The sequence below is a fragment of the Dipodomys merriami genome, unplaced genomic scaffold (genome assembly GCF_024711535.1).
Source record: "Dipodomys merriami isolate MVZ:Mamm:240054 unplaced genomic scaffold, mDipMer1.0.p SCAF_70, whole genome shotgun sequence".
NCBI lineage: Eukaryota > Metazoa > Chordata > Mammalia > Rodentia > Heteromyidae > Dipodomys > Dipodomys merriami.
This window is the reverse complement of record NW_027206291.1, coordinates 887227-908455: the sequence shown is the minus strand read 5'-3', so window position 1 is coordinate 908455 and position 21229 is coordinate 887227. Positions and strand designations below refer to the sequence as shown.

The 21229-nt window shown below is 61.9% G+C and overlaps 2 protein-coding genes across 3 annotated transcripts; one reads left to right on the top strand and one right to left on the bottom strand.

Moving 5' to 3' along the window:
- Positions 1-2740: 2740 nt before the first annotated feature.
- LOC138817754 (2-hydroxyacyl-CoA lyase 2) lies at positions 2741-14719 on the top strand. Of its 2 annotated transcripts, none has more exons than XM_070008389.1 (16): positions 2741-2785; positions 3161-3324; positions 5565-5766; positions 5872-5999; positions 6079-6217; positions 6793-6904; positions 9291-9390; positions 9679-9776; positions 9877-10013; positions 12113-12247; positions 13170-13284; positions 13392-13561; positions 13677-13747; positions 13832-13903; positions 14033-14138; positions 14271-14719. In XM_070008389.1, exons 2-16 carry the CDS (start codon positions 3190-3192, stop codon positions 14447-14449), a joined length of 1899 nt encoding a protein of 632 aa, XP_069864490.1. In that variant the 5' UTR covers positions 2741-2785; positions 3161-3189; the 3' UTR covers positions 14450-14719. The 2 variants fall into 2 exon arrangements, with proteins under 2 accessions (XP_069864490.1, XP_069864489.1); XM_070008388.1 differs by having other exon boundaries at positions 2775-2858.
- A 2-nt stretch (positions 14720-14721) lies between these two features.
- LOC138817753 (rho GTPase-activating protein SYDE1-like) lies at positions 14722-21009 on the bottom strand. Its single transcript, XM_070008387.1, has 8 exons — positions 20906-21009; positions 19631-19978; positions 18863-19504; positions 18554-18768; positions 17588-17714; positions 17318-17478; positions 16572-16797; positions 14722-16288 (listed from the first exon to the last, which is right to left on the bottom strand). The coding sequence occupies exons 1-8, from the start codon at positions 20991-20993 to the stop codon at positions 15879-15881; spliced, it is 2217 nt and encodes a 738-aa protein (XP_069864488.1). The 5' UTR covers positions 20994-21009; the 3' UTR covers positions 14722-15878.
- Positions 21010-21229: the final 220 nt, after the last annotated feature.

The following is a 21229-nucleotide window of genomic DNA, read 5'->3' as shown; positions in this document are numbered from 1 at the left end:
CAAAATTTTATGCCCAGACTAGGCTCGAATCTCTGCTACCCAAGTAGCTAGAAGGACAGGCTTGGGCCGCCATGCCAGTCTGTGTCACTTTTATGGTTCACACTGAGCAGATGCAAGTTTTTGTTTTCGTTTTAATAGGAAGCCTTTATATTCCTTTCAAATTTGGAATCTGTGCGTTTATCGGTTACTAGAGAGTCTTCTGGCCTTGGTTCTGTGTTTCCCAAGAACACCTGGGGAAGATGGGTGTTTGTTTTTGCTGACTCCAGTGGAAATACCTGTTCAGCCCCTTCAGCCAGGCTGGGGCGGGTGCAGGTGGCTGGTGACTCAGTCTACCTGAGGGGGGGGGGCAGGCCCAGGTGATGTTGTGTTTGACTCATGGGTGGAAGGAACAGTTGGTGAACCCAGAAAGAGATCAAGGAGCTTTTGCTCCCAAAAAAATCTGCATGTGGAGGCTGGGAAGGTGGCTCAGTGGTAGAGCGCTTGCCTTGCATGCATGAGACCCTGGGTTCGATTCCTCAGTACCACATAAGCAAAAGGAAAAAAGCCGGAAGTGGTGCTGTGGCTCAAAGTGGTAGAGCACTAGCCTTGCGCTGAAGAGCTCAGGGACAGCGCCCAGGCCCAGAGTTCAGGCCCCAAGCTGGGCTTGAACTGTAGAGATTCTCAGATCTCAGCCCTCTTGGTAGCTGGGATTACAGGCATGAGCCACTGCGCTCACTTGGCCTGTGTTTGGTCTTTGAGAATTGGCTTGTTATGTCCACGGTGCCTGCGATCCGAAGAGTGTAGTGTAGTGTAAGGTTTCTTGTTTCCATCTTCTTCAACGTTTGTTTTTTTCTTTCTGTGTGTGTGTGTGTGTGTGTGTGTGTGTGTGTGTGTGTGTATTTCTTGTTAACAGCCCTTCTGATGGAATCTCTGTGTTTTGAATTGCATTTCCTGTATGACTAAAAATGTGCTACATGTATTTATAGATTTATTCTTCATCTGAAATGTTAGCTAAAGCCAGGCACTGGGGTGGCCTTGAATTTCAACCTCAGTCAAACAAAAAGTCTACATCTTTCAGACATTAGCACTTTTCTAATATGTCCAAGGTCCTGGGGTTGATCTTTGCCACCCTCATGCCCCCAGAAAAGAAAAAGAAAAATCTCTTTGAGGGTGGACTGGGTGTTGTGTGATCAGCTTGTGACCCGGCTGGAGAGGCACAGAAGTGAGTTCTGAAATGACTTTTTCATGTAACTCTGAAGCTGGGAGACTCCAGAGATGAAGGGCAAAGGTCATCAGCCCTTGAATTGGATCAAAGAAATTTGGCTGGGAACAGCCCAGTCGCCGATGCTTGGGGGGGGGGGCACAGGCTTGGCATCCACATCTTGTGCCAAACTCAGGGGGAATCTGCTGCTATTTTCGTGGGTGGGGGGAGTTGGGCAATTTCCTCTCCATTCATGGGCCTTTATGAACTGCTCTTTGTAAAAGCTCTGCGGCTCAGACTGAGTCTTGTAAACACACTGAGTAAGTGGCTTGTTGGACATGTTTGACAGATCATCAAAGGAATTCTTTTATACCCTTTATTTATTTACTTTGTTTATTTGGTTTCTTTGTCGGTCATGGGGCCTGGGCGCTGTCCCTGAGCTCTGTGCTCAAGGAGAGTCACAGCTCCACTTCTGTTTTGTTTGTGTTGTCGGTCGTGGGCCTGAACTCTGGGCCTGGGCGCTGTCCCTCAGCTCTTCAGCTCAAGGCGAGTGCTCTACCACTTGAGCCACAGTGCCACTTCCGGTTTTCTCTGCTCATGTGGGACTGAGGAATCGAACCCGGGGCGGGAGGCAGGCGCTCTCCCGCTGAGCCACCTTCCCAGCCCCCACTTCCGTTCTTCTTTTGAGTGGTTCATTGGAGATAAGAGTCTCAAGCAGTTTCCGGCCCAGGCTGGCTTTGAACCGCGATCCTCAGCTCTCAGCCTCCTGAGTGGCTGGGATGACAGCCGCCCGGCTAGGACTAAGTGTTTTTGTCGTCGTTGTGGCCGTGGTGTTGGTCCTGGGGCTCGAACTCGTGGCCTCGTGCTGTCGTTGGGCCTTTCCACCCACGGCTGACGCCCGACGAATGGAGCCACAGCTCCGCTTCTGGCTTTCTGCTGGGTCACCGAGGACAGTGTCGGGTGCTCTCCTGCCTGGGCTGGCTTCGAACCGCCACGCCCCGGGCCTCAGGCTCCGGGCGGCCTGGGTGGCAGGAGTGCGGGGCAGCCGGGCCCGCTCCCGGGGCGGAGCCACCCGGGGCGGGGCCTGGACAAGCCACGCCCACGGGCGTGGCCTGGACAAGCCACGCCCACGGGCGGGCTGGCCTGGGGGCTGCGTTCCCGGGTGGCGGGAACTCACCCAGCGTGCTCACGGTGGACTCAGGCGGCGGCGGGCGGCGGGCTGTGGCCGGCGTGCACAGTGCAGGACACAGGGCGGGCTCAGATCCCGCGGCCCTGCCAGGCTGGCAAGGGAAAGGCCGAGGAAGCCGGCCTAGGCGGGGAGTCCTGACTACTGGAAGACGCCGCGAGGCCACGCCTTCCGGCTAAAAGAGAAAAGGGGCGAGGCTTGCAGCAGCAGCCAATGAGAAGTGAGGAGAAGGGCGGGGCTTGCATGACAAGCAGCCAGTCAACACAGGCGGGCGAGCCGGGCGTGGCTCCCGCTCTGCGCAAGCGTAGAACGACTACGGAGGCGCGTTTGCGCCAACCAGGTCCAGTGTAGAGGCGCGTGCCGGGTCACGTGACGCCAAGGGCGCGCGCAGAAGTCCGCGGCGTTCGGGGCCGTTTCCTGTAGGTGATGGCTGGAGGGCCGTGGGGGCCCGAGCTTGCGAAAGCATCTTGACGCTCTGGGGTTCAGAGTCAGGTTCGGGGAGCGGGGTTCACCCCAGGGCAGCCGGCCCGGGGCGGGGCTGGGCCTCGCACCTCCTGATGACGACACGCGGAGGGGGGGCTCCCTGTTTGGATGCCTGTGTGATTGCGTGCGCCCGCGGGTGACGTCAGGGGGCGGGGCCGGCGGGGCTCTCGGCAGAGCCTGGAAGCCCGGCGAGAGGGCGTGGCTCGTCACAGTGGGGGCGTGGCTTGTCCGCGGAGGGGGCGGGGCGGGGCCGAGGGGCCGTGCCCTCTTCCGGGTGAGATAATTGCTCTCGGGTGCGGGCCGGGGCGCAGGGCGCGCTCCTTCCCTCAGGTCCGGCCTCATGGAGAACCCCGCGGCCGCGGCCCCCGCCGCGGACCCCTCCCCGGTGTTCCTGCTCCTGTCGTTCGGGACGCTGGTGGCCGCCCTGCTGGGCGCCGCTCACCGCCTGGGGCTCCTCTACCGGCTGATGCACAAGGTGCCAGGGCCGGGGAGAGGGGGGGGAGGCGGGCTGCGGGGAGGGAGGAGCCAAGACCCACAAAACTCCAAAACACCGCACACCGCGCACCGCACACCGCGCCTCCGAGAGAGCCCGGGGCGGGCTGCCAGCCCGGCCCGGCCCGAGGGCGTCCCCACGCCGCTGGACTTCAACCCCGCTCAGCGATCCCGGAAGCCGCGGGCGCTGCCCTCGCCCCCGCCCCCGGCCGGGGTCACAGAGTTTGGGGTCACTCTCCTTCCCCCTCCCCAACCCCCCCTCCCGCTGCCAAGGGTCCTGCAGCCCATCCACTCAGGATCGGGGCGGATCGTCTCACCCAACCCCCGTGCCAGGTCACGTTAGGTACCGGTTATTTCCCCGTTCTTATTTCCACAAGGGGGAAACCAAGCCCCGGAAAGGTCAAGGATGGGTCTGACCCCCAGGTGATATGCTTGGGGAAGAGCTTTTGATCCGAGATGAAAAGTCAATGAGTAAAAATCAAGCCCAGGCGCGCCTGTCATCCTCGCTCCCCAGGAGGCTGAGATCCTGAAGCCCAGCCCCGGGGCAGAAAAGTCCCATGTGAGACTCTTATCTCCAATAAACCAGAAGTGGCACTCTGGCGCCAAGTGGTACAGCGCCAGCCTTGGGGGAAGGAGCTCAGGGACCAGGGCCCAGGCCCAGAGTTCAAGCCCCACAATCCATGAAACAAGAGAAATTTACCTCCAGTGCTTGCTCTCTAGTCGGGGTCAAAACCAGAGCTCAGGCATTCGTTCTTGCTGAGGGTGACAACGAGGGCTGGATGCTCATGGCTGTCTCTGCCAAGCAGATGCCTTCCTGCCAGGCACGCGGCTGGCAGCCTGACAGCAGGGCATGCCCAGCAGAGCCAGAGACAGGCAGGTAAGTAAGGCTTGAGTGAGCAGTCGGGTAGTCAGGCCCTGCGGGGACAGGAGTTAGCAACATTGCCCTCTGAGCTCTGGCCCAGCCCCCTGGGCCGGTGAGGATTCACCTTCTCTTTCTTCTTCCTGGTCTCCCCAACATCTCTGGGGAGGAGGCAGGTATGAGGCCCTTGAGAATGTGGGTTCTATCGGACTGTCCATCTTGCTTAGGGAAGTCAAGTCTTATCCTTAGCCACGGGAGGGAATAAAATGCCCAAAGATTGATACCATCTCGTCCTCTGATCTGGAACCTAGAATATTGTGGGGGTATGTCTCTAGCCAACACCCACATTCTCCAGGCCCCCCCTTCTCTTGGAGGGGTGGTACCGGGGATTGAACTCAGGGTCTTGAGCTGGAACTTGAACCTCCCCACCACCCCCTTTTTGGCTGTCAACATTTTTCAGGTAGTTATTGTTCAGGTAGGGTCTCATGATTGTGTCCAGGGCCAGAGCCACACCGCGATCCTCCTCTCTACCCACCCATGTCACCGGGGTTGCAGGTGTTCCTCACCAAGCCCAGCTTATTGGTGTGAGGTGTGGTCTTGCTCAGGTTTAGTCTAGGCTAGCCTTGAAATGTGAACTCGTCTCTGGGATTACAGGTGTGTGAGCTGCCAAGCCTGGCTTTGATTTTTCTTTCTCTCTCCCTGCCCCTACTCTTTTGGCCGAATGGGTTTGAACCCAGGACCTGTGGGGTGCTCATATTCTTCTAATGCTTTTTGCTTTGGTTATATTTTGAGATAAGGCCTGACTTTGCTCTGGCTGGCCTCAAACCATGTTCCTCCCAATTTTAGCCTCCTCTGTAATTTAGAGTAACACGCGTGCTGTGGGGCTCCGCTGTCATCTGAGAACAGGCCTTGTGAACTTACTTTTGCCTGAGCTGGCTTTGAGCAGTGATCCTCTTAATCTCAGCCTCTTGAGTAGCTGGAATCACAGGCGTGAGCCTGCATGTCAGATAGGCTTCACTTTTATTTATTTACTTTTGGTTCTCCTATTGGGGCATGAACTCAGGGCCTTGTACTTGAAGCTGGTGTTCTACCACTTGAGCCACAGTTCCACTTTGGCTTTTTGCCGGCCCACCGGAGAAAAGAGTGTCACAGGCCTTCCTGCCCAGGCTGGCTTCCAACAGTTGATCCTAGATTTCAGCCTCCTGTGTAGCTGGAATTAGAGGTATGAGCTGGTGGCTCATACCTGTCAGTTCTGCGTTTGGTGGAGCTGGGCTTTCCACACTGCCTTCTGCTTACCAGGCAGGCGCTCTACCCCTTGAACCAGGCCCCCTGACCATGGGCCCCACTCCCACCCCTTCGTGCAGGTGGACAAGGCGAGCATCCGGCATGGTGGAGAGAGTGTGGCGGCCGTGCTCCGGGCCCACGGCGTGCGCTTTGTCTTCACGCTGGTCGGGGGCCACATCTCCCCACTGCTCGTGGCCAGCGAGAAGCTGGGCATCCGTGTGGTGGACACACGACACGAGGTGACCGCCGTCTTTGCCGCGGACGCAGTGGCCCGCCTGACAGGTGAGGGCGTTGCTGTGGCGTGGGGACCCCCGGGGGGCTGGGAGGAAAGGGGGGGAGGGCGGTCGGCGGGCCGGGAGCAGACGGTGACCCGAGTCTGTGGTCCAGGGACGGTGGGCGTGGCCGCGGTGACCGCGGGCCCGGGCCTCACCAACACGGTGACGGCGGTGAAGAACGCGCAGGTGGCTCAGTCTCCCGTCCTGCTCCTGGGAGGGGCGGCCAGCACGCTGCTGCAGGTGCGTGGTCCCCTGGGGCTTGGGAGGGGGCTCCTGGGGCTCAGGTGGTAAGTGTGGGGGACTCTCCCTTCTCCACCAGAAACGGGGTGCCCTCCAGGCCATCGACCAGATGTCCCTGTTCCAGCCACTCTGCAAGTTCTGTGCATCTGTCCGGAGGGTGCGGGATATCGTGCCCACCCTGCGGGCTGCCATAGCTGCCGCCCAGTCGGGCACCCCAGGTGAGGGTGGCTGGGCAGTGGGCAGGCCGGGGGGCCCGGGAGGGGGTCTGCCGGAAGTGAGGGGGGCCGGGCAGTGGGCAGGCCGGCGGGCCCGGGGGAGCTGCCGGAGGTGAGAGGGGCTGGGCAGTGGGCAGGCCGGGGGCCCGGGCGGGCTGCCGGAGGTGAGGGGTCCGGGGGGCTGCCAGAGGTGAGGGGGGCTGGGCAGTGGGCAGGCCGGGGGCCCGGGCGGGCTGCTGGAGGTGAGGGGTCCGGGGGGGGCTGCCGGAGGTGAGGGGGCCCGGGGGGGAGGCTGCTGGAGGTGAGGAGGCTGGGCAGTGCGCAGGCCGGGGGCTCGGGGGGGCTGCCGAAGGTGAGGGGTCTGGGGGGGCTGCCAGAGGTGAGGGGTCTGGGGGGGCTGCCGGAGGTGAGGGGGCCCAGGGGGGAGGCTGCTGGAGGTGAGGGGTCCAGGCAGTGTGCAGGCTGGGGGCTCGGGGGGGCTGCCGGAGGTGAGGGGTCCGGGGGGGGGCTGCCGGGGGTGAGGGGTCCGGGGGGGCTGCCGGAGGTGACGCAGGCACGGCCCCTCCCTGTCCCTGCAGGCCCCGTGTTTGTGGAGCTGCCCCTCGACGTGTTGTACCCTTACTACATGGTCCAGAAAGAGACGATTCCTGCACAGGTGCCCAAAGGCCTCATGGGTCGTGTGGTCCTCTGGTGAGTGGAGCCATCCCCCCACACCCTTCTCCCTCCCCGCAGCCAACCGGGGTGAAAAGTGGTCCAGGTAGAGAAGGAACAGCATGTGCAAAAGTCCGGAGGTTGGAGTGAACCTTGGTGGATTGAAAAACCAATAAGGTTATGGCAGCAGATGAGTGGAGTCAGTGACTGAGCTCAGAACAGCACTCCTTCCTTTCCTTCTCCTCTACCTTCCTCCTTCTCTTCCTATTCTTTCTTTCCTCCCCCTGACCCCAACCTGGGGGCTTGAACTCAGGCCCTGGGTGCTGTTGCTGAGCTCTTCTTTTGCTCAAGGTTAGTATTCGACCACTTTGAGCCACAGCTCCACTTCTGATTTTTTGGTGGTTAATTGGAGGTAAGAGTCTCATGGATTTTCCTCCTGGGCTGGCCTTGAACTGTGATCCTCAGATCTCAGCTTTCTGACTAGCTGGGAATAGAGGTATGAGCCACCAGCTTCTTTCTTTCTTTTTTTTTTGGGGGGGGGGGGACGGGGGAGCATATCTTATTGGAGCTTGAACTCAGGGCCTAGCTTGTTACCCTTTAGATTTTTTTTGCACAAGGCTAGCACTCTGCTACTCGAGCCACAGCTCTACTTCTGCCCCTTTGGGTGGTTACTGAGAGATAAGAATCTCATGGGCTTTCCCTGCCCATGCTGACTTGGAACTGGCATCCTCAGATCACAGCTTTCTGAGAAGCTAGGATTGCAGGTGTGCACCACAGGCTCCTGGCTCTCTCTCTTCTTTTTGCTCTCCCTCGGCCTCTTCCCTTTGTCCATCCTCCTTTCTCTTTCTATATATGTAGTAAGCACCAGCTGTGCCCCAGATTCCAGGCCGGCCATAGGGTGACACTGGTGAGGAAGACATTTGGGTCCCCGTGTCCGGGGGTGTGGGCCGTGCTCCGGCTGAAGGCTGACGTTAGCAGGAGCCACTTGCTGTCCATGCCCTCAGCCTCTCCTCACCCTGTCCCCGCCCCTCCTGCCCCTCCCTGGCCCTCAGGAGGCCTCATTTCCCTGTAGTCTGGGCTCCTCTCCATCTGCCCTTGGCCTCCTTGGCCTTTCTCTATGCAACTGTAGGCGTTTGCCTCTGGGTCAACTCTTCTGCCAGTGCCCACGTGCCTACCTTCCCAGGTTAAACGTGCCTTGAAGGCCAGCCTGGGCTGGATTCGTGTGTGCATCCAGGGCATCCACACAGGGCCTTTGGGAAACTCAGGATTCTGTAACACGAACTCTGGCCTTGCACTTGCTAGGGCCGTGAACCAGTGCCCTGCCCGCCCAGCCCTGGCTGAGCCACGCCCCTCGGCAGAGCCACGCCCATGCCCCAGCTGGGCGGAACCATGCCCTTGACGAGCCACGCCCCTCTACAAAGACCACACCCCCACAGATAAGCCACACCTCTACTGTTGAGCCACGGCCCCACCTCTGGGCCAGGCCCACTGGAGCCCAGTCCCACACCTTCCCCATCCAGGAAGCCACGCCCATATCACCAAGGCCACACTCCCAAGTTAGGCCACACCCCCGTCTGAAGTCCAGCCCTCCCAGCTGAGCCACGCCCCAGTCCTCCCTCAAGGAGCTTTTTACATTTATTTTTATTATTTTTTATTTTTCGTCAGTCCTGGGCTTGAACTCTGGGCCTGGGCTCTGTCCCTGAGCTTTTTCGCTCAAGACGAGTAGCTCTACCACTTTGAGCCACAGTTCCACTTCCAGTTTTCTGGTGGTTCATTGGAGATAAGAGTCTCATGGACTTCCCTGGCCTTGCTGGCTTCGAACTATGATCCTCAAATCTCAGCCTCCTGAGTAGCTAGGATGACTGGTGTGAGCCACCAGTTGGCAAGGAGCCTTTTAAAAAACTTCACGTGCTAGGGATGGAGTCGCGCTCTGTCTGTAGGCCTCGACCACTGCTCACAGTGAACCTTAAGATCTAAATGGGCTGAGAGTAGACCTTTGGGGGGCATTCTACAGCGGGAGAAGCTCAGAGGGGCGCTGTCACCTGCCTACTGCCCCACAGCTGGGATGGGGCCCAGACGGCCGGAGCCCGTCTGTCTGACCCTCCTCTCCACCCTCAGCTCCTGGATTCCCCTGTTAACACTGGCAGAGTGCTTCCTCCCTGCTCTGTGCCAGCGGCTCCCGCCTGTCATTCCAGATACTCAGGAGGCTGAGATCTGAGGATCAGTAGTCCAAAGCCAGCCGGGCCAGGGAAGTCCCTGAGACTCTTGATCTCCAATGAACCACCAGCAAACTGGAAGTGGCGCCATGGCTCAAGTGGTAGAGCGCTCACCTTGGACTGAAGAGTTCAGGGACAGCGCCCAGTCCCAGAGTTCGAGCCCCACGACTGACAAAAAAAAAAGTGCTTCCTTCCTGTCTCACGCCCAGGTACTTAGAGAACTGCCTGGCCAACCTGTTTGCGGGTGCCTGGGAGCCTCAGCCTGAGGGGCCTCTGCCCCTGCACATCCCCCTGGCGCCCTCCCAGCAGGTGAGCGACCTGTGGTCCTGCCCACCCTCTCCCTCAGTCGGGCCTGGGTGTGAGCTGGTCCTGGGGAGTGAACTCGGTGTGGATGCCGTCCCTTCCTTACTCACTCACGGCTTGCTCTCTACCGCTTGAGCCACAAGTCTCACTTTTCCACGTTTTGGTGGCTGATGGGAGATAGGAAACTCACGAACTTCCAGATCGCATCCTCCAGAGTTGCTCGGGTTACAGGCTTGGCCCGGGAGTAGGGGGGTGGGGGGAGGGCTGTGCTCGATCTCGAACCTCTCGTCCCAGGTTCAGCGCTGTGTGGAAATCGTGAGCCGGGCCAAGAAGCCCCTGCTGGTGATGGGCAGCCAGGCCCTGCTGCCCCCGACGCCCGCTGCCCGGCTGCGGTGAGAGCCTCGGCTCTGTCCCTCCCATGCCCTGCCTGGTCCCTGGGGTTCTCGCACCCCAGGGCCACACGCTGATCTTTGCCCTGCCTGGACTCCATAGGGCTGCCGTGGAGACCCTAGGTGTCCCCTGCTTCCTGGGAGGGATGGCGCGGGGGCTGCTGGGTAAGAACCACCCCCTTCACATCCGGCAGAACCGTGGTGCTGCCCTGAAGAAAGCCGATGTGGTCATCCTGGCAGGTGAGCGTCCGTCTCCTCCCGCCTCCCCCCTGCCACCCTGCCCCTCCTCCTCGCTGGGGCCCACCCTCCCTCTCTTCCCCAAGGGGGACACGTGTGTGGTGACACACGTGACATGATGTGCTTTGAGAGCCGCCACATGCCCCGAGAGCTGTGTCTGAGCTCTGACTGTGTCCACACCCGCTCCCACGAACCCTCATGTATCCCTACGGACAGGACCCTGGGATAGACACATGGCTGGGCGCTGGGTGATCTCGCTGTCGTGAACTGATAGCACAGCATCCGTTTCAGAAGCCAGCGGGCCACCACCCCACTCGCTGGCTTCGCCCCAGCGGCCAGGCAAATATCTGTGTGTTCCATCCTCCCCCAAAGTGTCTCGAAATGGCTGGGTGCTAGTGGCTCACGCCTGTCATCCTAGCTACTCAGGAGGCTGAGATCTGAGGATCGTGGTTCAAAGCCAGCCCGGGCAGGAAAGTCCCTGTGAGACACTTATCTCCAATGAACCACCAGAAAACCAGAAGTGGCGCTGTGGCTCAAAGTTGGTAGAGTGCTTGTCTTGAACAAAAAAAGGCTTAGGGACAGTGCCCAGGCCCTGAGTTCAAGCCCCAGGACTGATCCAAAAAAAAAAAAAAAAGTAAGTCATTTTATGGAGTGGGACTATAATTAGCTTTTCCAAACTCAGTGGCTTACAAAACATTTATTATTACTATGTTTTTAGACTTTTTTCCCCTCTCTTTTTGGTGTTTCTAGAGTTTGAACTCAGGGCCTTTTTTGATTGGTAAGACAGGAACTTAATCACTTTTGGGGGGGGTGGAAGGGGGGGGCTTGAACTCCAGGCCTGGGCACTGTCCCTCAGCTCTTCAGCTCAAGGCAAGCGCGCTCTACCGCTTGAGCCACAGCGCCACTTCGGTTTTCTGAGTGGTTTATTGGAGATAAGAGTCTCATGGACTTTCCTGCCCGGGCTGGCTTTGAACCATGATCCTCAGATCTCAGCCCCCTGAGTAGCTAGGATGACAGGCATGAGCTACCGATGCCCATCGAACTTAATCACTTGAAGTGCTACTCTGGTACTCAGGACACGTGTATGATTACTTAAGACCTACCAACATGGTCAGGCATAGTGTCTCATGCATGTAATCCCAGCTATGTGGGAGGTGGAAATGGAGAGGCTTGTCATTCATTCGAGGTCAGCCTGGGCTAACAGAGAGCCAAGATCCCCTGTCAACAGAGAACCCAGGCATGTTGGTCCATACATGGGATTCCAGTTACATGGGAGGCTGTAGGCAGGAGGATTGTGAACGTCGGTTGCCCTGTTCACAGGATGAGACCCCATTTGGAATATTAAAGAAAAAAAAAAGGGGGGGAGGGTTAGGGTTTGTGGCTCAAGAGGTAGAACTGTGTGCCAGCCAAGCACTTAGACCCTGAGTTCAAATCCCTCCTTTCCTTCCCTCCCTCCTCTCCTTCCTTCCCTCCCTCCCTCCCTCCTTCCTTCTTTCCTTCCTTCCTTCCCTCCCTCCTTCCCTCCTTCCCTCCCTCCCTCCTTCCTTCCCTCCCTCCTTCCTTCCTTTTTTCCTTCCCTCCTTCCCTCTCTCCCTCCCTCCTTCCTTCTCTCCCTCCCTCCCTTCCTTGGTGCCAAGGCTTTAGCAGGTGGGGACATGGTCATCTCCAGTTCTTGAAGCCTCTTGAGGTCTGGCCTCAGAAACGTCACACTGTGGTTTGTGCCACATTCTCCTTTTTTTTGGGGGGGGGAGCGGGCAGCCCCAGGGCTGGAACTCAGGGCTGGGCGCTGCCCCTAGTGTTTTCACTCCCGGCGTCTCTTCCTTGGGTGGTTCACTGGAGATGAGAGTCCCAAGGGCTTTTCCTGCCAGGGCTGCTTTGACCTCAGTCCTCGGTCCTCGGCCCTCAGCCTCCCTCGTAGCTAGGATGACAGGCGGGAGCCCCGGGCCTCCAGGTTGTGAGTCCGAGCCACTCCCGAGGCAAAGAGCCACAGAGCCGGCCGCGGGTGGCTCAGGTGCCAGGATGGGTGGGAACGGGGACTCCGTGGGCGCCCGTGGATCTGAAGGGAGGCCCTCCTCCACCACCGACGCCTGTGCTCGCCCCAGGAGCTGTGTGTGACTTCCGCCTCTCCTACGGCCGCGTCCTCAGCCGCAGGAGCCGGATCATCGTGGTGAATCGGAACCGCGCTGACATGCTGCTCAACTCTGACATCTTCTGGAAACCTCAGGAGGCTGTCCAGGGTGTGTGCCAGGCCTTCGCCCCACCCCTCGGTCATCCGGGCAGCTCACCCTCAGGGCTGGCGGTGAGGGTGGGGTGGGGTGGGGGCTCCTGGGGATGGCCCCACCCTTGCCGTCCACAGGTGCACTCAGACCCGAGCCTCCCATCCATGCTGCCTCTCCCCATTTCACGCTGAGGGCGTGGCCAGCTGTCAGACCCCGATTGCCAGTGAACCACCACAATGCCAGACGTGGCGCTGTAGCTTAAGTGGTAGAGCGCCCACCTTGCACAAAGGAGCTCAGAGACAGCGCCCAGGCCTTGTGCCCAAGCCCAGAACATTCGCGTCCCATATGCAGGGCCCTGGGTTCTAGCTCCAATAAGTTGGGGTGGTCGTTTCTCTGCTTGGATGACACGAGCCCCATCTACCGGCTTTAGTGTTGGATGTTTCCCAGGAGAGCTTTGTGTCTCCCTTGGGAACTTGCCTGGTGGTGGCGCTGTGGTTTTTGTTCCTTTGTGCCAGTCCTGAGGCTTGAACTCAAGTACTGTCCCTGGGCTCAAGGGTGGCACTCTACCACTTGATCCACACTTCCACTTCTGCTTTTCTTATCTGGTTCATTGGCCATAAGCGTCTCATGGACTTTGCTGCCTGGGCTGGCTTTGAACCTTCATCCTCAGATCCTGGCCTCCTAAGTAGCTGGGATGACAGGATGGGAGTCAGCAGCTCCCCCAGGGAACTGTTTTTATCAGCCTAACAGAGACCAACTTGACAGGACTTGGGGATCTGGACTGTACCCCGAGCCTCCCATTTCCCTTGCCTTGCCCATCAGGCTGGCCCTCCCGGGTCCTCACGGGCTCTGGGTACCTCTGGCCTCCATGGCCTCCCGAGTGCTTTTGTTTGGACTTGGCTGTTGGCCTCCTGCTGAGCTGCCCCCTTCCCTTCCCCAGGCGACATAGGCTCCTTCATGCTGAAGCTGGTGGAAGGCCTTCAGGGCCAGACGTGGGCTCCGGACTGGCTGGAGGAGCTGCGGGAAGCCGATCGGCACAAGGAGCAGACCTTCAGGTGGGTGTGGATGTGCGCGTGCATGCGTGTGTGCGTGCATGTGTGTGTGTGTGCGTGCGCGCCCAGAGCTTGCCGCCAGCCCTGCTCACCTCTGCCATCTATCCCAGGGAGAAGGCAGCCATGTCTGTGGGCCAGCACCTGAACCCCGTGCGGGTGTTGCAGGCCGTGGAGGAAGCGCTACCTGACAACGCCTTGCTTGTGGTGGACGGCGGGGACTTTGTGGCCACCGCCGCCTACCTGGTGCAGCCCCGCGGGCCTCTGCGCTGGCTTGACCCTGGTTAGGGATGGCCCATGCAGGGGTGGGGAGGGGGGAGGGCAGCTTGCCTGGCTGGACCATCCCCGTGGATGTGGATGCCCATGCCCATGTGTGTGTGTGTGTTTTGTCCCTCTAGGGGCCTTTGGGACTCTGGGAGTTGGTGCAGGGTTTGCACTTGGGGCCAAGCTGTCCCAGCCGGATACGGAGGTGAGGCACTGGATGTGGGAGCCTTGCAGCTCTCCGGTCCGGGAATCCCCCTAACCGCCCTGGTCCCCCCTCCCCCCTTACCAGGTCTGGTGCCTGTTTGGGGATGGAGCCTTTGGCTACAGCCTCATGGAGTTCGATACGTTCGTCAGACACAAGGTGACTGAGCTGCTGCCCCCCATTCTGGAAGATGTGGTGGCGCGGTGCGGGAGGGGGGGTGCCGAGGGTGGGGGAGGGCTCTTGCCCTCGGGCTGCCCACAGCCTGGCCTTTTTTTTTCTTTCTTGTAGATCCCAGTGATGGCCTTGGTAGGGAATGATGCAGGCTGGACCCAGATCTCCAGAGAGCAGGTGCCCAGACTGGGCAGCAACGTAGCCTGCGGCCTAGCCTACACGGGTGAGGGCTCTCAGTGGAGTTGTGGGAGTGGAGGGATCTGTTTCAGGCCCAGCTGGATGTCTGTTCCTCTCCTGGGCCGACTTCATGGGGGCTGGAGCTCTGCTGCCATCTGACTTTTGCCTCTTCTTTCAGATTATCACAAGGCAGTCATGGGTCTGGGGGCCCGGGGCTTGCTGCTGTCAGGGAAGAGTGAGGACCAGGTCGCCGAGGTGCTGCGTGAGGGCCAACGGCAGTGCCGGGATGGCCACCCAGTCGTGGTCAACATCCTGATTGGGAGGACGGACTTGCGCGATGGCTCCATTTCCTTGTAGGGACTCCCGGGGCTGGTGTGCCTGGCTCCCTGCTCCTGGACTCTGCTCAGCTGGTTTGGAGTCTTATCCCTGTGGGATCTGGACCTAGTCCGGAAGCTGCAGTGACTCGACAACCCTCCCTAGAGGGAGCTGGTGGGATCAGAACTCAGAGAAACACCTGGCAGCCCTGGAGAGCTTTGGGCCCTTGTCTCTACAGACCTGACCGTCCCCTTTCTTCTTATCTGAATAAATCCCCTCCAGCTCATAAGGGCCCAAGGACTCAGACACAAATCTTGTGCATATTGATTTATTGTTCACAAAGGTGGAGGTGAGGGGAAGGAAGACCAGAAGGGGACCTGATTCCCACTGGACTATTGGGGACATCAGGGTGCCTGGACATGGTGAATTCTTCCCCCCGTCATCCCTGAAAAAGCCACACACCTCCTCTGAACATGTCCACATGCACACGCATACACACACACACAAAGTGCCTGGACATGGTGAATTCCTCTCCACTCTGTGGTCCCTGAAAAAGTCCCACACCTGTTCTGAACATGTCCACACACGTCCACACACCCACCCACACCCACGCCCACGCGCGCACACACACACACACACACACACACAGAGGCAATAAATATATTCTGTACCAAAGTGCCCAGCCTGACAGTTCAGGTGGGGCCCCTCTGAAGGGGAGGGGTTAAGTGCTCAATTTTCTTCAGGGGTGAAGGGATACCTGGAGAAGGGAAGGGTCGGTTGGACTTATATCTCCGCATGTTGTGGTGGCAGATCTTGGGGGGGGGTCTTCCCTGGGAAAAGAGGCTGGGGGAAGGCAGCCCCTATTGGGCTGGAGCCAGGATAGGGGCTACTACCCTCACACAGTGCCTTTCTTCAATCCCGCTGGGAGAGGGAGAAACAGAGTACAGTGATCAAAGCTAATACTGATTTGGTTGGCAGCAAGAGGACTGGGGTGTGTGTGTATATGTCACCCCAGGGTGATACTCACAGTAACTGGTGTCTCCCCTGCAAAGGGGGAGGGGCAAGAGAGGGCAGCCTGCCAAGCAGGACAGCCTTCTGGCAGCAGAATCCCTGGTGCTTGGCAAACGTGGTCCCGAGAGCTAGATCCTAAGACTCGCCCCAGTGCCTGGCTTTTGCAACTGGGGTCCAAACACTGGGTGCTAGAAACTAGGAATGATTCTCAGCACAGGAGACTGGTCTCTAAGAACAAGGGCTGAAGTTGAGCTGCTCAAGTCCTCTTGGACAGTTACGGCCCTGCCTGTAACCAGGGGTCCCACTCTGGGTAACGGGGGTCCTGGTCCTTGGTAACCCAGTTCTCTGTCCTAATTAAGGCACGGCTCCGTGGTAATCAGTGTCCTGGTTCTCGGTAGCCAGGATCCCCGTCCTCGGTAACCGGCGCCCGGTCCTGGCAGCCGGTCCCCGCGTCTGCGGCTCAGAGGCACACGTTAATCTGCTTGGAAAGCTCTCTTTCCAGGTCCAGGATGAGGGCATCGAAGTCTTTGAGGTTCAGGTGCGGGTTGAAGGGCGCGTCGAACTCATCCTCGAAGTCGGCAGCACCCCGCGATCCGCCGTTCTCCTCGTCGTCCTCATCCTCGCTGTCGCTGCCCGCCACGTGGTCGTAGTCGGGCCCCGACAGGAAGTCCCGCCCACAAGGAAGGAAGTCCCGCCCGCAGACGCTCCAGTCCCCGGCGTAGCGGTTGCTTGGAGGGCTCTCTGGGCCCCCGCGGTCACGGGGCCGAGTCACCACTTCGGGGCCCGCGAGAGGCAAGTGCCGCGGTGGTGGCTGTCGCTTGGGCCGCAAGTATGGCACGACATCCGGAGCCTCTGGGGGCCGGCAGGGATCTGAAGGGAGCACAGGCATCGCTTAATGCTGACGTCTTTCACGGCAACGGCAATCAGGCTCCTGATTGGCTCGGGAGAGGCAAGGCCTCAGCCAGGTAAGGATTTCATTGGCTGGGTGTGAGATAATTAGGCCTCTGATTGGCAGGCCAAGAGGACGAACTTAAACAGTTTACAGATGAGGGGGCGTGGCCCCCTTTAACTCCTAGACACTGATTGGCTGCCCGGGAGAAGGACTAACACAGGCCTGCCTGGATTGGCGGCACAGATCTGTGGGCGGGCTCACCTGGCCAAGACTGCAGCAGGTAATGCAACACCTCGATGTGGCGCTTGAAGTCTACCGCGCTGGCAACGCCTGGGCCGGAACCGCGCACGCGGGGCCGGGCCGGTGCCTGGCGTGCCGGCAGCAGCACGGGTCCGAAGCACACGGCCAGATTCTGCGGGGTCATGCGGTTGTGGGCGTGGAAGGAGGAGACAAGGCGCAGGTGGTCCAGGAGTAGCGTCAGCGTGGCCTGCGGGGAGGGTGGAAGGTGGGCATGAGGTGGTAGAGCCGAGCTCCAACGCACCTATGGGGGAGACACGGGTGGTGTCTGGACCCAGAGTGGGGAGACCGAGGTCCACGTCTTCTAGCTGGAAGGTGACCACGATAAATGGGCAGGGGGCAGGGGGGTGGGCTGGAGCCTGAACTTAGGACCTCTCACTCTGACTTGGCTTTTTGACCTAAGCCTGGTGCTCTAGCACTTGAGCCATAGGTCTACTTTTAGTTTTTTTGTTTTGCTGGTTAATTAAAGCTAAGAATCCCCATGGCTTTCCTGCTCTGGCTAGTTTGGAACTGTATCTCAGTATCTTGAGTAGCTAGGATTACAGGGGTGAGCCGGGTGCGTCTGTTTTTGACATTTGCTTTCTTGGGCAAGTCACTCCACTACTCTGGGCCTTGGTTTTTATCATGGACGAGGCATTTAACCCGCTCTGTGGGAGTGGGGTGTTGGTCCCGCAGGTGATGCAGGCTCAGGCCCAGGTGGGTTAACTCACCCTTTCCACATCAGGCAAGCAGCTGAGGAGCCCTCGGGTGCCCTCGGGACCAGGGGGAGCCCTGCTTGGGGGTCCTTGAGCCATAGCTTCCAGCACCACCTGATAGAGAGGCTGGGTGATGAGCGGAGTGGGCAGCTCCCGAAGGTAATCCTTGAGGATGCCTGTAGACACAGCCGCCTGCAGTCAGGGTGTCTGCAGACACCAGGCCACCTGTGAGGTCAGGGTTGAAAGGGGGCAGAGTGGAGAGGGCGAGAAGGGGGCCGGTTTGACCTGTGATGACGTTGATATCCGGATACAGGTCCTCAGAGAGGCAAACAGCCCCACTGTCTCGCTCAAAGGCATCCCGAAGCTCTTTCTTCACAGCCGCAGAGCCACACAGACGGTACAGCCCCACTACCTGGTGGTGGGGAGAGACCGGGGTTTGAACTCATGGCCTGGCATTTGTTAGGAAAATGCTTTACCACTGACCTCTATGCTCCCAGTCCTTTGGGGTCCTTCCCTCCCTCCCCCTCCAAGTCCTGGGGCTTGAAATCTAGGCCTGTCCCTCAGCTTTTCAGCTCAAGGCAAGCGCTCTACCACTTGAGCCACAGCGCCACCTCCACCTTTTTCTGTGCATGTGGTGATGAGGAATTGAACCCAGGGTTTCATGCATGCTAGGCAAGCACTGTACCTCTGAGCCTCCTTCCCAGCCCTAAGTTTGTTTTTTTCAGATGGAGTCCTGAGCCTCACTTTGTCCAGGCTGGCTTTGAACCTTCATCCTCCTAACCCTGTTGTGACTTTAGGCATGCACCACCACACCCCACTCTTCCCTTCTTGACCTCTTCTCCCAGCTGCAGTTTGGCAGCTGTGGGCTATGGCTCGTGGTATTTCTCCCTGGAAACGGAACTCAAGGGACAGGTGGGATTGTATTATTAAACATTTCAGTGATCGATAAAGGCAAGGACTCAGGCCCGTCATCCCAGCTAGTCAGGAGGCTGAGATCTGAGGATCGGGCTTCAAAGCCAGGCCGGACAGTCAAGTCTATGAGACTCTTCTCTCTGATTAAAAAGCTGGAAGTGAGGCTGTGGCTCAAGTGGAAGCTAAGGAACAGCACTTGGAGCCTGAGTTCAAACCCCAGGACGCTCGCGCGCACGCACAGACAGACAAGACAGACAGACAGACACAGAACAGATCTCCAAGAACTGTAGCCTGGGTTCTCTGTCTTGGAGGGTGGTCCGGGCCGGGGTGGGGGCTCACCCGCAGCCCCCGGCGCTCGATCTGCTCCACGCACTTCTGGATGATGAGGGGCACCCGGCCGGGGGGCTGCTCGCGCTCCACCAGGAGGGGCAGAGGCAGCCCGAAGACGCGGGGCTCCGCGGGCGCCGGGGCGTCTCGCCGCTCGGCCAGGGTCAGCTTGGCGTACAGCAGCCCCTGGGGCTCCAGGCGGATGGCCAGCTGCTGGGCCTGGCACCCTGCGGATGGACGAGGGCGGGGGGGCTGAACCGGGGGGTGCGCTCGCGGGGGGGGGGTGCGCCCTCCCCTTCCCTCCCCTCCCCGCCCGCCCACCTCGGAAGAGCGCGGGCAGCAGCACGGCGCCCTGGGCGCAGGGCCGGTGCCGCCGCACGCCGGGGTCCCAGGCCAGCACCAGCGCGCGCAGCAGGCGCGCGGCCTCCAGCTCCAGGTGGAAGGTGTGGTCGAGGCGCAGGAAGTCGGGGCCGGCCCGCAGCGGCCCCGTGCGGGCCCGCGCCGCCCCGTCCACCTGCAGCAGGCAGCACAGGTCGCGGGGCGCGGCGCCGGGCGCGGGCCGCAGCCCCCCGAGCCCGTACAGGTGCAGGCTGAGGCGCCCCGAGAGCGCGGCGGGCGGCGCGCGGCCGGCGGCGGGGCCCGCGCGGTACGGCCGGAAGGCGGCGGCGGCGGCGGGCGCCGGGGGCCCCGCGGGCCGCTCCGGCGAGTCGCCGTCGCTCAGGTAGCCGAACCTCGGGGGCCGGGGGGCCGCGGGCGCGCGCCCCGGGCCCCCCACGCTGCTGTCCAGGTGGTAGCGGCTGATGACCGAGCCCGCCGGCGCGGCCCCCGCGCGCTCGCGCTCCCGGCCGGCCCGGGGCCCCCGCAGGCTCAGGCGGCGCCGCAGCTCCGGCAGCTTCTTCATCTTCATGGACAGGCGGCGGGCCGGGCCCGGGGACTTGGTGCGGGAGGCCTTGGGCGCGGGGCCTGCGGGGGGCGGGGCCGTCAGGGCGGAGGCGGCCGGGGCGGGGCGGAGGCCGGAGGGGGGGCGGAGGGTAGAGGTCGGAGGGGGGTGACGGGGGGGGGGGCGGGCCGGGGCGCCCTGCCCCTTACCTTGGGGCGCGGGGCCGTCGGGCTCGGCCGGGCCCGGCGGGGCCCCCGGGGGCGGCTGGGGCGCCGGCGCCCGCGGGTCCTCCTCGGGGATGGGGTTGTACCAGATCTCGCCGGCGGGCTCCCCGCCGCCGCCGCCCGGGGCCCCGGGCCCCGCCGCCTCCTCGGGGGGCTTGGCGCCGCCCAGGACCCACCGGCGGCTGCTGGGCTCCAGGCTCTGCAGGTAGGCGCCGCGCGCGGGGCTGCGGGCCGGCTCCGGGCTCGGGGGCCCCTCCGCCCCGGCCTGCGCGCCCTCGAGGGCCGGGGGCTGGGGCTCCGGGGGGCTGGGCGCCGGGCACGGGACGGGGCGGCCTGGGAAGGGGAAGCGGAGGGGCCGGTGAGGCCGCGGGCGGAGCCGTGGGGGCGTCCGCCCCGTCCACTCGCCACACGCGACCCCCGCAACGGTGCCGCCCGTCCCCTCCCTTCCCTGGCCTCACAGTCAGGGAGCCCCCCCATCCCGCCCCCTCCAGGCAGCCCCCCTCCCCCGGGAGCTCCGGCGACAGACGTGACACCCAGCGGGGGGCGGGTCCGGCCGGCCCCGGGTGGACCTGGGGCGGACCCCGTCCCTCAGCCCGGACCCCACGGCCAGCGCCCCCAGTGACATCACGGCCGCTTCCTGTGTGCGCGGGACGCTCCTGCCGCGGTCCTGGGAACGTCGGGGCCCGTGGGGGGGGGGCGCAGCCGCCCTCCGCGGTCAGGCCCCGACCTTCCCCTCGTGTCTGCCCCACGACCCCCACAAAGAGCCGTCAGGTCACCTCGCTGGCCCCGGGGCCAGCCACGCAGCTGCCACGTGCCTCAGTTTCCCCCTCTGTGCAGAAGGGTCCCGAGGGGGGGGTGTGCCCAAGGCCGGCACAGCCGCAGCCCCGGGTGAGCCGAGGACGGGGCGGGGGGGGGAGGGCCTGGCCGGCCCCGGTGTCCGGCTCGGCCGGCCTCGCCCCCCTTCCCGGGCCCCTCTCCGGCCGCCCCGTCGCGTCCCCATTTCCTGTCCGGGCCTCCCAGGGAGCCCGCGGCGCTGGCACCGCCGGCCGACCGCACATAACGGTCCGCGCCGACCCCCGCCCGCCGCTCCCCGCGCCCGACCCCCTCCCCGCGCCCGGGCCCGCCCCGGATCGGGCGTCCGGCCCGCGGGGGGGGGCTCCCCGGCTCCTCCCGCCGTCCCCCCTCGAGGGGGGAGGTCTCGGCATCCCAGCGCCGGGCGGAGCTCCGCACCCCGCTTCCCCCCGCCGGCCCCCCACGCACCGCGCTCCTTCGCGTCCGACTTCTTGCGGGGCAGCTTCTCCCGGCCCCGCAGGCGGGAGAAGGTTTTGCGGAGCAGCGGCTCGGCCATGCTGGGCCCCGGCCGGGCCCGTGCGCCCGCTGCGCCGCCCCGGCCGCCCGCCCCGCCCCGCGCCCGCCCCCCGCCCGCCGGCAGGAAGCGCATTCCGGGAATGCCTGGCCCCAACTTCTCTCCCTCCCTTCCCTTTCCCCTTCCCGCAGCCCCGAGCGGGCGGTGCTGGGAGATGTAGTCGGCCCGGCCGGAGGGGAGCGGCCGGGGGCGGCCCGCCCCGAAGGCGTCGGGTGAAC

Coding starts and splice junctions, on each gene's coding strand:
- LOC138817754 (XM_070008389.1), top strand. CDS start 3,190: ATGGAGAACCCCGCGGCCGCGGCCCCCGCCGCGGACCCCTCCCCGGTG. Junction 3,325..5,564: donor TCTACCGGCTGATGCACAAG/GTGCCAGGGCCG, acceptor CCCTTCGTGCAG/GTGGACAAGGCGAGCATCCG. Junction 10,014..12,112: donor CGATGTGGTCATCCTGGCAG/GTGAGCGTCCGT, acceptor TGCTCGCCCCAG/GAGCTGTGTGTGACTTCCGC.
- LOC138817753 (XM_070008387.1), bottom strand. CDS start 20,993: ATGGCCGAGCCGCTGCTCCGCAAAACCTTCTCCCGCCTGCGGGGCCGG. Junction 17,715..18,553: donor TCGAGCGCCGGGGGCTGCGG/GTGAGCCCCCAC, acceptor CCCCACCACCAG/GTAGTGGGGCTGTACCGTCT. Junction 16,289..16,571: donor CCTGCTGCAGTCTTGGCCAG/GTGAGCCCGCCC, acceptor TGCTCCCTTCAG/ATCCCTGCCGGCCCCCAGAG.